The 13,720-nt window shown below is 39.4% G+C and overlaps 2 protein-coding genes across 2 annotated transcripts; one reads left to right on the top strand and one right to left on the bottom strand.

Moving 5' to 3' along the window:
• Positions 1-3,050: 3,050 nt before the first annotated feature.
• pcolcea (procollagen C-endopeptidase enhancer a) lies at positions 3,051-9,182 on the top strand. Its single transcript, XM_029448729.1, has 9 exons — positions 3,051-3,206; positions 5,669-5,777; positions 5,876-6,134; positions 7,101-7,225; positions 7,338-7,474; positions 7,967-8,283; positions 8,366-8,443; positions 8,522-8,692; positions 8,837-9,182. Exons 1-9 carry the CDS (start codon positions 3,118-3,120, stop codon positions 8,965-8,967), a joined length of 1,416 nt encoding a protein of 471 aa, XP_029304589.1. The 5' UTR covers positions 3,051-3,117; the 3' UTR covers positions 8,968-9,182.
• A 793-nt stretch (positions 9,183-9,975) lies between these two features.
• On the bottom strand, positions 9,976-13,342 carry tmem88a (transmembrane protein 88 a). The gene is made up of 3 exons (XM_029448732.1): positions 12,900-13,342; positions 11,373-11,694; positions 9,976-10,565 (listed from the first exon to the last, which is right to left on the bottom strand). The coding sequence occupies exons 2-3, from the start codon at positions 11,679-11,681 to the stop codon at positions 10,278-10,280; spliced, it is 597 nt and encodes a 198-aa protein (XP_029304592.1). The 5' UTR covers positions 11,682-11,694; positions 12,900-13,342; the 3' UTR covers positions 9,976-10,277.
• Positions 13,343-13,720: the final 378 nt, after the last annotated feature.

Below are 13,720 nucleotides of genomic sequence, written 5' to 3'. Positions count from 1 at the left end.
GTAAAGTCATGCATGACTAGGAGGATGTCTGAAATTTATGCTGTGCTTTTCATTTTTGAAAAAACAGAGGAGCACATTTGTGTCTATTTCTTTTTCCACTGTGAGAGACATTTACTTGCCCAGCTATGCTATTGTCATTACCATTCTTGCAATTTCTTAGAAATGATCACGTGTCTCCTGAGCAGTTGCCATGAAAAGTGAGGAGAGGCTCACCGCTCTAGGTGTGTTATTGTACGCTTTAACATGTGCATCTACAGCGTGTTTTAGGGTCGTTATTAGAAGATTTCACTTCAATGCAACATACAACATGAGCTCTTTAGCACATTATCCTTACACTGAGCAAACAGTATCCCACTTTCTCATGCACTGCACAATGATGTGTATCTCTTTGAGACAACTCAGATGCTGTAAGTGATGATGACAAATGACTGGAGTTCTTTAGTGCCTGGCTCCATCTGTAATGTTCTTTTAGGATGTCTCAGATTATCACCAGGAACATCATTTCCAGTCAAAACTTTATCTCTGTGCTTGCGTTTCTATTTATTGCTGAGGTCACTTGAAAATTGTCCAAGACTGATCTTTTTTTAAACTGCGAAGAGAACATTTGAGAGGAACCACAATTACAGAGAACAGATTGGTCTATACGGGTGTTATGCAATCATCACGTTCGGTCCGTCACCTTTCCAAATGGACTCATTCATTTTGTATGCCACCTCTCTGGCGCAGTGTCCCATTGAATAGTGATTTATGGATCTGAGAGATTATCTTGGACATAATAGGAGAGTAATTTGCAGAGGGAGTGTGTGGAGTAATAATACAGTCATCCGTTGGCTCAGCGAGGCATGAACATGGCCTAACTCCAGTGTTCATCCAAAAACTATTTTTCACTTTGTTAAACCGTCACTATCAGGTCGTTTTAAGTTTGTTTTCCATTTTTCTCAATTTCTCCAACCCCTCCTCTCCCCCACCATCGGTCTCTCCCCCTCACAACAGTCATCTACTCCCGCACTGCTGTTCCCTCTGACTCTCCAAAAGGAATGCACATCCAACTCGATGGGCTCCTCAGGAGTTATTGCAGAAACTTACACCCTTGGCTTGGAGTCTTGCTAAGAGTAAAGGTCACTGTTACTCCCACACATAATGGCAGTGGCTGCACAGTTGTGCACACTCAGACGCTGTCCGCCCCCCAGCAGACTCTGCACGTCATTGAATTCCTGCCTCTGCTGCTTCTTATCAGGAATTTGGGTTAACACAAACAGAGCACAGCAGGACAAGGGAATGCTCATTTCTCCATCTCACTGTGAGGAGTTCACTTTAAAAGAACTGATTAAGTCATATGTCACATGTACCTGGAGTCTCAATCTCTCTGTACTTTGTGCTTTTATGACCTGTCCGTCCTGGCTGCTCCAGACTTTGATCAAGGTGTTGCAGCTTTGTCGTCTGCAAAAGCAGCTGCTTTTATAGCATTATTGAAACAGCATCCCCTCCACAGACCTCAGTAATGTAGGCCAGAGGGTTTGCTCTTCAGTAAATCTTAACAGTGGAAGAATACTCCCCCCTCTAGAGTGTTATTCTTGCCTTGTATTGCGAGGGCAAATAGACACTCTGACTCAGATGTTTTGGAGCCAAAGGAGCCCCTGGGGCTTAGGGAAAAGAGGTAAAAGGAAAGAGATCATTAGTTTTATGATATTTCTTTGTCTAGATCCTATTGAAGTTGATTTCGGACCCTGTATGTGTTTTGTTCAAACTAGATGGCTAAATTTAATCATTCTATCAAGAAACAATTCTGTTTAGTAAAGAGGAGACACTGCAGATGAATAGGGTAAAGAAAATCACAGATATCACCATGAAACTTCTGCAGTTGATCGCTTACATTAAGGCAATTATTGTTTGTGTTACAAGTTTTCTGGAATTATATGTTTCAATATGTAAATCAGGCATTATTTTTTTTATGATAATTTGCTTACATTTCTAGAACAGAAATCTGAATTTTGGATGAAACCAGGTTCAAAATTCTTGTTTCATTTTTGCACAGGGAATCTTCGACATCTCTTTCTGTCAGTCCATAAATCCCCAAATACTGTATAAAAACAGCCATTAAAATAAATCATTTTTACAATGTAAAATGTTCTATAAATCAGGCTATGGATGATTTATAGATAAACCCCTCTTTAAAAACCTTCAGAATCTAGATAGGAATAAAACTGGTGTATGTAAGTGCTACTGAAGTGGAGCTTTCTGGCTCAGAGTGTGAGAAAAAATGTCCTTTGAAGATACGTATTGTAAAATTCCATACATTTTGCAAGACACTACAAGTGAATAGGGTAAATTTAAATATGTTAATAAGGCATTATCTAATGCTAACTTTTAGTGAATTTAGGAGAAATATACAGACGCAATTAGTCAAAGTGAAGTAAAATAAACAACTACATTTGTATTTTGGATGATTTCTTCCTGATCGTCTGAAAGAAGACATGTTATGGAAGCAAAAAATCTCAAAATTGACGTTCGCATGAAAAACAATGTTTTGCCTGGGGTGTTGTCGTGGAATGTAAAGATTTATGGTGTTACTAGTTGAGTGCCTCAGGCTTTGCACCCACCTGTGCACCCTGCATAATCATCAGCCTGACACTCAACATGGACCTCAATGGATTTAACGTCCATCCAAAACAAATTTTAAGCTTCTTTAACTTAAATTTTAATCATGTAGAGAACCGGAAACATCTGCTGTAAAAAGTTACAATCCTTTCTGAATGTCCACAAAGCCTCAGTCACAACTTCTGTCATTACCCCCCTCTGCACCTCTTTCCTAGATACCCTCTCTGTTATATTGAAACCAGGGTTATTATGGTGCAACATCTGGCTCTAATTAGAGCCTTCGCTTCACTCCCTCCCTCCCCACTCACGTCATCCCCCTCTCATGGCTCCTTGTCACTGCTGCTGTCCTTTCAGCATCTCTGTCCGTCTCTTCATCCATTCTAGAAGTCTCTCCCCCCTCCTTCATACTCTCCGCCCAGCCCGAGCAAGCGGCCTCCCCCCTTATCTTTCCCCTCTTGCCTCCTGCTACCATCTCTCTTTTCTGTAACAGTCTGCTTCGCTTTGTGTGCACGCTGCATCATGATGAATGTGGACTGCATCTGGGGTCTCTCCTTGTTCCTGTCTCTGAGTTTAGGATGGACAAAGGCTCAGCAGACCAACCACACCAGGTGAGGAGAATGCTTGAGAAATGTGTCGTGGACAGAGTCCTCTTAAAAATAAACTATAATCTTCATTTACGTGACTTCAGGCTACTATTCTTAGTTTGAAAACTAATTGAGTTCACACAAGCCTTTAACTTTAGGACTAAAACACTCTGAATTCCTTCCTGTCTCGGTAAGCACATTCTTTCCAGTTCACTGTTTGATTGGGCACAGAGTTGTCCTGTTGGTTTTTGGCTCATGATGTGAGGCATGCTGAGTCTGCAGTGGCTGAGCCGACACAGATGTTAATGCTTTTGGTTGTGCCTGTGGGGTCGAATCGGAACAACTTGGCTCTGGCTCCGGACATCTTGACTCTAATCAGCAAGCGTCTGACTTTGCTGGGGTTCTGCTGTCTGAGCTTGTAGTTGGTGGGAAACTGTTTTTCCACTGCGTCTAAGTATATGTTTACTACTTCAGAACGGGGGGGGGGCTGACAAATGTTTTTCTAACTTTCTTACTTCTTGTGAAATATCATGGAAAATGTAAACAGCATCTTTTTCACAGATGAGCCAGAAACAACACACCACAAGCTCTAAATATCTGTGAAATTTGCAACTTCGTAATAACAAGCATGAGGTGTTCTTTGTCTCACAAGTAAACAAATGGGTCTTATTTATCCCAGATGACAACAGCCTGAAATAGGACATCTTCGTTTCGACAGTCAGTGAGCTCTTTGAGTGTTTGGAAAGCAACATAATTTATAACAGAAAGTAGCACCATGAGGTTGTTGGATTAGTCAGTCAGCTGTAAAATGTGCTTGTCAGCTACATCCGAAAATGGAGCTACATATTTCTTTCCTGGCACCCTCTATGACACTCATCAGTTGTGAGCTGTGTGTGGCATAACTTCATTTATCGTTAGTAGCTATACAGAAACCCCTACAAGTAACCAGCCGACATCACTAAACTCTTCATGATAATTTGTCAAAGGTTTTCGGTGCATTTCAACATAAAGTTAAGAATGTGGATGCTCATGTATTGAGCTTTGTTATGTTTGTATGGAAGTTGACAACACTTTCCTCTGATAGATCATTCTTGATACCTGAAAATCAGGTAACAAAACAATCAACAATGTGTTACTTTTGATGATTTCAGACAATTTGCTGTCTCTTTGTAAACTCTGGAAAGCCTAACCTCAACCTGGACTGCAACCAGAACCTTTAAAATTATTTAAAACTATAATCCCGAAAATAAACTCTAACCCATAAAAGCTGAAACTCTTTTCATTACTGTGTTGTATGAAAATATGAATAAGACAAAGATAATGAACAAACTATTTTTGAAACAATTGAAGAAATTCTTAAAACTCTCAGACATTATTATAAAATAAAATGTACATAATTAATTAACAGTTTTTAATGCAATTGTTCCCAATAACATATACATTTTTATATCAAGTTTTATTTCATGTCACTTTTCAGAACAGTTGTGTTGTCACCACCCCCCTCCCCTTTCAGCTAATCACATGTCCCCTGCCTCTCTTAACCAAGCTAGCTCAACAACTGACAAATTACAGAAGTTAGCTCCTGTTAGCTCGAGCAACAAAAATGCTTAATTAAGTAATTCACACAGTAACTAAACCTCTTTAGCTCTCAAGCCCTAACGTTAGCTTATCAAGGCTTCTCATGCTACCTTTCTAGCCGGCTAACTAGCTAGGACGACTTGTGAACTTAGAATATTAGGCCTACTCAGTATTAACGTGAAGAGCCAGTGTCAGCATTGTTAGCTAGCTCCTGTTGGCCAGAGCGGACACAGAGAAAGACATATTTACAATCAAAATACTGCAGAGGTAACGCTGAATAAACCAGTTTACAGAGCTGTAATAAACCACAAACACCGCCTAGCTAGTTAGAAAAGCTATACAAATGTAGGCCTACTCGAATAGAAGTTTTAATTATTCAACAAATAAATTATAATTTCAAAAATGATTCTATAATATATGTTTTATTTTGCACAATTCATTCATGAACTATTTATTTTATAAACACTCATGTATTTCTTTAATAAGCTATAGGCTACACTTTGGCACTCCATACATAACAGTTAGTATCAACACTTGACTTATCAAATAAAGTGAGGCCTCACATCTATTTTTGGGTTTAATATTTCATGATTTAGATGAATGAGTATGAATAAATGAGGGCTTAAACAGGTTTCTTTTTTCATTTATTTTACTTGCTTGTACTAAGGTCATCTAAATACATATTTAAACAGGGGAAATAAAATGCAACAATAAATGTAGCAACAACTTGTGGTCTGACAGTCAGATTATGACAATTCTTATTTACTTAGCAGTAGGCCTACACTGTAAATTATGTCACTGTAAGGGGGTATGGGATTGTATTAATGTACTTATATTGTCTCAAAGACATATAATGCCATTAGTTCTGCCCATGATCTTTTCTCCCCACTGTGTTTCCTTCACCACAGGCCTGTGTTCTACTGTGGGGGAGACCTGGTCACAGACTCAGGCTTTGTTGGCAGTGAGGGGTTCCCGAGCTTCTACAAACCCAACAGCAAATGTACCTGGCGTATCACCGTGAGTCACTTATCCTGCAACATGTCTAAAAACGGATCCCTTTCCTGTCAGTGTCTCTGTGTCTGATTCATATAGGCTACAACCTCTTTGTTTTCCAGGTCCCAGAGGGAAATGTAGTCATGCTCACTTTCCGAATTTTTGACCTGGAGGCTGACTCACAATGTCGCTATGATTATCTGGATGTTTACAATGGCCATTCCAACTTGGTGCAAAAACTAGGCCGCTTTTGTGGAACTTTCCGTCCTGGCGCTCTTATTTCTACCACAAACACCATGATGCTAGAGATGGCGTCTGATGCTGAGACACAGGGCAGAGGGTTTGTGGCCTATTTCAGTGGAGCCAAACCATATGTAGATGGTACGTGGTCAGAAATATTATTCATTCTATTTTATACTATACTATTTATACTACTTTTTAAAGGCATTTATTATGACATAATGTATATACTATGACATCTTTTGTGGCATTTTTTTTATGACATTCTATACTATGACGTTTTACACTGACTTTCTTTTTGACATTTGTTATAATATACTATACTATGATATGTTTATGGTACACTATGCCACGACATTTTTTATGGTATACTATACTATGACTTTAAAATAAAAGTTTGATTACATGCTATACTATAACCTTTTTATGATATGTTTTGACATACTATACTAAGTATAATAATAATAATATATGTATAAAGCATGTCAAGCATGTCAAAAAAAAGAAAAAAGTGATAGTATAATATGGCCAAAAAGTCATAGAATAGTATTAAGAAAAATATCTAGAAATCATTATTATTTTTTAAAGTCATAGTATAGTCTTTTATGATAAAAGTCATAACCAGGGTACAAAAAATTCAATGTCAATGTATCGTATGCCAAAAGAAAGTGATAGTGTACTTTATCGAAAAATATGAAGAATTCACAGGTTGAAAAATATTATAGAAAAAGTGAAAGTATAGGAAGTAGAAAAATAATCATAGTTTAGTATGTCAAAAGATATCATGAAAAGTCAAAGTAGAGTTTTCGATTTTCTTTTTTTTTAAAAAGTAATATGTCAATGACGAAAAATATGAAAAAGATATAGTATAGTATGCCATAAACATGTCACAAAAAAGTGAAAGAAATATATAAAAAAAATATATATATAATATATAAAAAATACATTAAAAAGTCATAATATGTTGTGTCGAAAAATATTCTAGAAAATGTCATAGAATGGCACAGTAAGTCTTTTTTTTTTAAAGTAATTTCAAAATCAGTACGTCAACATACTTCTTACAGTCTACTGTTGTCATTCTCATGGAGTGTGTACGACTTGTTTCAGACCACCAGTTCTGTGGGGGAAGGATGACAAAGGACCAGGGAGAGATAAAGACGCCCAACTGGCCTGACAACAAATACCCTGCAGGAACCAGCTGCTCCTGGCTCATCACTGTGGAGCCTGATATGGTCGGCAGCACCTTCACTCTTAACATTTTACAAGTCTCTACAAACACACCATGAAATACAACTGTTTGAGTGATCATTTAAAGTGTTATTTCTCTTTCTGTTTGGGTACCAGGTAATCCAGGTGAAGTTTGGTAAATTCGTCTTGGAAGCTGACGCCTATTGTCGGTTTGACTATGTGGCGTTCTTCAACGGTGGAACGAAAGATGATTCGAGGCTGATTGGAAGATACTGTGGCGATCGGGCCCCACAGTGAGTGACAGATATCTCTAAAGGTGTTTGTTGGCCTTTAAGGTTATTTTGAAATGAGTACTCTTAGAGGAATACTTCATCTGCAATGTAACCATTTGTATATCAATTACTCACACCGTGTTACCTTGAATTCTTGAAGACTTCGCAGGTCTCCACGATGAACTAAGAATTCAAAACTGTAGAAAAGTCTCATTTATGCAGTCGTGTGCTCACTAATTCGCAAACACACACTTTGCTAAAACCATACTATTTAAAACAGTTCTGCATAAACAGTCTCACACTTGTGCAGGCGCTCTACTAAAGTCCAAAGTGTTGTTTATAAAAGGTTTTGCTGTTAAAGGCGGCCCCCATTTACTTCAATTCATCAAGACTTTTCTCTGTTTTCAAGAATTCATGGTAACACAGGTTGAGTAATTGAAATACAAATGGTAATTTTGTGGGTGAAGTATACCTTTAATTTTCCACTTCATCTTCTTTTTGTCTCTTGTCCAGGCCCTTCATTACCAGCGGCAATGTGCTACTGGTCCAATTTGTGTCTGACCTCAGTGTGACATCTGACGGATTCTTTGCCGACTATACCAGCGTCCCACGTGGTTCTCAGATTTTAACATTCGACTCAGGAGCCGACACAAGGTCCATCCCCTCAAGGCCTGCAGTGAAACCGGCTGCACCTAAACGTCCTGCCGCCACCACACAGCCACCCGTCCCCACCGCCAAATATGTGCCATCTAAACCCAAACCAGTGAAACCCACGAAAGGCCGTGGACAAGGCACCACAGGGAATGACGGGACAAGACCAAAGAGGCCTGGTGGGTGATGTCATGTGCACGCTACGCTTCTGTTGTGCAGATGATCTAAGTGACATCTTTTATGCATTCTTTATGCTTTTAGTCCATCAAAACCCTCTGTGTGCCAAAGCCTGTAAAAGAGACGGAACCATCAAGACCAGTTTCTGTGCCAGTGAATTTGGTAAGTTTCCAACCGTTTCAATATGCAACAAGTAACCGATCCGATGTTGTGTTCTGACTGAGCCCTCCTTATTTGCAGTGATAACCGGGAAGGTGAACTCTCTTTCCCCCGGTCCCCGAGGCAGTCTTCTTATTAGCATCTCCCTCACTAAGGCCTACAAGGCAGGTCGACTAACAATTACGCAAATCGGAGAGAACATGTCGGTTAAACTGGTGTCACAGTGCAAGAAGTGCCCGTTGCTCCGCAGAGGTATCTTGTATTTACACACACACACACACACACACACACACACACACACACACACACACACAATTGTGATACACATTTTATACGCAATTTCATTTACTCAAAAATATGATACTGATTAAACTTTCTGGTCATTTCTTCCGATAGGTGCCAACTACATTATCATGGGTCAAGTTGGCGAAGACGGACGTGGTACCCTGGAACCCGGTGCTTTCACAGCTCCGTACAAACCACCTCATCACAAATTATTAGTGAACATCAGCAAGCAACCATGTTAATGCCACACATCTGTAAAGGCCAGGACATTTAGACGACATATCAAACACACAAATCTAGACAAATGTGAAATACAGACCTATTAAAGTATTACAGAAAACATAACAACAGTTTCATCCGACATTTTTAAGAAATACAAATATTTTTATTCACACCCTTGCCAAACCTTGTCTACCTTTGTAAATTATATGAATAAAGGTTTTATATATCTTTCAAATGGTTTGAATGCATACTTATTTATAACTCTGCAGCGCTAACTCCAACTGTGTCTCTGATCCCACCTAATAATTTGAAGGCTAATAACACTCAAGATAAACTACTGTATTGCTAAGGCAACTTTGTTGTTTTAACTGTATTCATCTTTTAACATAAGAACTGCATCAAATTGTGTATCCACGTGTGTATATTCTTAAAACATATAATGACCAATACTACACTATCTCCTAAGGGCCAGAGTCCAGTACTCATAATTACTGGCTGAACATAAATATCCATCACACACTAGATCACATTATTGACAACATTTCAAGATACTGCTTAGAAAATATAATAATAAAGGTATTTTTCATGAAGTACATTATTAAGAAAGTTAAAATACAAGTCAATGTATTGTATAGAAGTGGCAATAATATGCAATTACTAACAGTCACCAGTAGAGGTAGGTGAAGGTCAAAAATAAATCTAACTTTGAGAAAGGTTTTCTTTGACACAAACATCAGTTATGTGGCTGACTTGAAATGTAATATTACTTTTGAACAAATTATGATTTGACAAGAACATTTTTTCAAAGTTACAGTTATAAGTTTTATACAATAATACAAGTTTGGACATATGAGAATAGACAACATGTGCTAAAGCTAAAGAACAGCTGAAGGAACATTGTCCCATAAAGGTTTGTGTAATAAAATAACAAGACAAAACCTTTACACTCAGACGCCTTTGATCACATATACTACAATCAAAATCCACAAACTACGATTTACAATAATGATGTTTTATGAAACTTTGAATGGGTTACAAATATTTTACTCTTTAATCTATATTCAGTTATACTTCTTTAAAATTCACCCACTATTAAATGAAGTTCACAGTCCATCCTGTTTCAGTTTGCAGGTCGAGTGACACTTTATTGTAAAAAGGTATAAAATACATTTAATACATTGAAATTGTATTTTAAAAAAGCAATATTGACTACCAAACAATCATTATAAATGATGAAATAAGATGGCTTTTTACAATGGCTTTTCATAAAAATAAAAAATCATTAAACAGGGATACATATTACAACCATATACAACCCTCCTCTCCTCTCCTACACCCATACACTACCCTTCCCCTCCCTCTCCGAAGCTCCCTGCTGGCCACAGCAGCCTCCTGCATCAGCCCTCCTGTGGCGGGACGCGGGCAGGTTCTTGTAGACGGCGCGGCTGTAGGGAATGAAACACATTCCCAGCTGGAGGTGTCGGGCCAGGCGACAGTAGGCGGCAAGAGCCAGGACCAGCAGAGGGGTGAGCAGCAGAAAGCCCACCACCAGCAGAGCCACGCAGCCGCCGTCATCCAGCATGTCTGAGCAATACAGAGATGTTCCGTGGGGCTGCACCTGGAGAGCGAGAGGAGGAGGGGATGAAGGAGTGAGGGCATGGATGCAAAAAGTATAGAGGACACACACACACACACACACACACACACACACACACTCACACACACACACACACACATTCATTCTTGAAGACCTATACCCTAATCATAACCACTACTTAACTAATCCTACTTGTAACATTAACCCTAACCTAACCTTAAACCATCTTCACCTTAAGATTTAATCATTTACGTTAGGGGGACTTGCATTTTGTTTCCAAAAGGAAGGCGAGTTTGCACAATGTGACTGCGTAAAAATGAGTAACGGACACAAAACTACCTCTCAAACTAGTTCGTTTTGAGTGTGTGTGTGTGTGTGTGTGTGTGTGTGTGTGTGTGTGTGTGTGTGTGAGAGAGAGGGGGGCAGCGTGTTAACACAGTTACATTGTGGGGGCTTGCCTTCTTTTTGGGGACAAAAACCAAGTTCACAGTGGAGAAGTGAGTAATTAAGTATACACACAGGAACCAGAGCAGCTTAGTCACAGCTGCAAAAAAAAAAAAGAATGCTCCAGGATGATCCAGTTAAATTTTGGAAACAGTATCAAATGTCAGGGAAAACATTTTTCTTTCTCTTTGTGCAGTTTGACTGACAGTCAAAATCCTTTCCTGTTAGTACAAAGGACTTCTTGTATATTAACTTTAGAAAAGATCCATCATGACTCTAGCAGTATTCTATTAGTATGGAATATGGGATTTGGACAAAGCACCAGTCTTGTTGTCAATCTGCGTATGCTCACACTTCTTTCAGACAAAAAAAAAAGATTGTTACCGTAGAGTGGCAGAGGAAGCCGAATATGATCATGACAAGAGCAGGGGTGAGGATGGTGCCAAAGATGATGCTGGCCAGCCCGCCGTTGATCAGCGCTATGATCAGATTCTGTGCAGTGACCAGCACCGAGCATGCCCAGCAGTCTAGTGAGCCCCTTAACTCCAGGGGGGTTTCAGCGGCTTCGCTGCCACCCAGAGAGTATGGAGGCGGTACCACGACCCCTGACCCCGCTCTGGAGGGGGAGCCCGGCTCAGTGTGGGGCTGATCGGATACATTCTTCTCAAGCGTGCCGTTCCATGACAGACTCATCTTTCCTTGTAGTCTATGCAGCGGGGAAGAAAATATATAATTATTATTCTGCATTGCAGTTACTTTAATATTACCCTGCTGTAAGGACTGAACGTCTGTATAAACTCCATTTGTGTTTCACAATATTGAGATGTTGTGTTGTGTATGTGTGAGCCAAGTATGCTGCACTTTGTTAAAAAAGGATTTTCATGAAATATGTTGTCTATTTTCTGTATGCGCTGATTTAAAAGATCTAAAAGAATGTTAATCCATGAAATAATGGGTTCCTTAAATAATGTGGTGAGAGGTGTGGAACGTCAACACAGATAACTGCACAGCTCTAAGTGCGAGGAAATGGGGCTCGACTGACCCCACCTCTAAACTCCAGCATAACCACGACCCAGAACAATGAACAGCTGGAAAACTGAAAATCCCACTAATCAGAGTGTCAGAACAATGTTATGACTTTAATTTTGAACTAACAAATGCTGTGCTCCAACTTTCTTTTCACACATTGATGGTAGATAGAGTGTAAGCTTTTATTTCCATGTCTGATTTTACTTTTATTTTGTAAACTCAATGAGAAAATGACGGCCAACTTCCACCATTTCCCTCCGTTCTCGAGTGTGTTAGCAGTTACCGATATTGATGTTATATAACCATGAGTTCAATAACAAGCAATCTTTCATTTTTGTTCTGTCTGTCAACATCATTTAAATTCAATTAAAGTTCACTAAATGTGTACGCTTCTTCCATCATCTGCTCACTTGTTTGAGATGCTTCTTAAGGAGAAACCCTCCTGTAAAACAGCATTCATTCATTCATCGTATGATTTTAAACACTTTTTTCAGTTTTGGGAATTTATGTGGCTTTTTGTATAAATAGCAATACAAATCTGAAGATTCCGATTTAAAGGTTTCCTGTTTGTTTTTTTAAAAGCTTTTACTGTTTGTGAGTGTCTGTTCAGTCAGGTCTGTCCTTCATTCAATCCTGGAGCAGCTCAAACACTTGCCTTTTGATGACGTCATTAAAACAGCCTTCTTATTTCCAGATGGATCAACTTCAGAAAATCAAAACTAAATCTCCATGATCATAATATTAGTGAAGAAACATGTTCAGAATCATGTACTGCATACATTCAAGTTAAACTGAGTCATTTTGTTAGTTCAGGATGAGCACTTTTTGGTTTCTTTATCATGGTTTTATAAAAACAAACATGATGGAGTTTGTTGTACTCACTCTGCTGTAAACCTGGTGAAGTGTCCTCCTGCAGCTCGCAGCTCGATGGTGGCGGCAGATGATGCGGCTTTGAAAGAACCTGTAGAGCTCTGATTGAAAATCCAGATCTTGTGAGTGGTAACCGAGTGAAGTTTCAACTACTTAACTAAATCTAAAAAGCTTTTTGAAAACTATAATCAGCTATTTGCCTGCTTTTATGAATCAAAATGTCTCCCTCAGACCTCCTGTCGAATGGGTCAGAAAAGAGCTCTGTAGACTTGAGGCAAATCCTGCTTTCCCACTGGCTTCAGCGCTTCCTTCCCTGACATTCTGTTTCCTCACTCCGACTCCAGTTTGAGATATGATTGAGTGTGTAAATGGTGACCAGTGTGCGCATGTGTGTGTGTGAGTGTGTATCCTGTGTTGCCTCTAATGCGAATGCACAGAAAGCAGGCTGTGCTGTGTTAAAGGCTGCTGCTAGTGTCTGAGCAGGGGAGCAGTGGAGGGGTTCTGTGATAACCCCTGGAACCAGGGGGAGGGAGGAAGAGTGTTTATTTGGATAGATTAGAGGAGTCAGGGTATGCTGCCTAATCCACACTTTACAACCTAACTGAGCACTTTCTCTACTCCACTGTCAAAAACGGAAAAGGTGGGTTTCAAAATTCAAAACAAATGAGCTTGTTTTATATCGACGTTCATATTAAATAATAATTCTCATACAGCCAGTAAACTCAATTTGTGGCTTAAAGACTGACTGTTACCTAAAGTGTAGGCAGCACGGGCACATTATAAGACAATGGACCCCGGGGCACAGACATGCAAAAGGCCCCACCACCTCTTCT

The sequence above is a fragment of the Cottoperca gobio genome, chromosome 14 (assembly GCF_900634415.1).
Source record: "Cottoperca gobio chromosome 14, fCotGob3.1, whole genome shotgun sequence".
Lineage (NCBI taxonomy): Eukaryota > Metazoa > Chordata > Actinopteri > Perciformes > Bovichtidae > Cottoperca > Cottoperca gobio.
The sequence above is the reverse complement of the archived record's forward strand: the minus strand, read 5'-3'. Positions and strand labels throughout refer to the sequence as shown.

Excerpts from the sequence above, each read along its gene's own strand:
- tmem88a (XM_029448732.1), bottom strand. The coding sequence starts at position 11,681 with ATGAGTCTGTCATGGAACGGCACGCTTGAGAAGAATGTATCCGATCAG. Across the intron at positions 10,566-11,372 it reads GCTTCCTCTGCCACTCTACG|GTGCAGCCCCACGGAACATC; the intron begins GTAACAATCTTT and ends CTCGCTCTCCAG.
- pcolcea (XM_029448729.1), top strand. The coding sequence starts at position 3,118 with ATGATGAATGTGGACTGCATCTGGGGTCTCTCCTTGTTCCTGTCTCTG. Across the intron at positions 8,284-8,365 it reads GACAAGACCAAAGAGGCCTG|TCCATCAAAACCCTCTGTGT; the intron begins GTGGGTGATGTC and ends TTATGCTTTTAG. Across the intron at positions 8,444-8,521 it reads TTTCTGTGCCAGTGAATTTG|TGATAACCGGGAAGGTGAAC; the intron begins GTAAGTTTCCAA and ends CCTTATTTGCAG.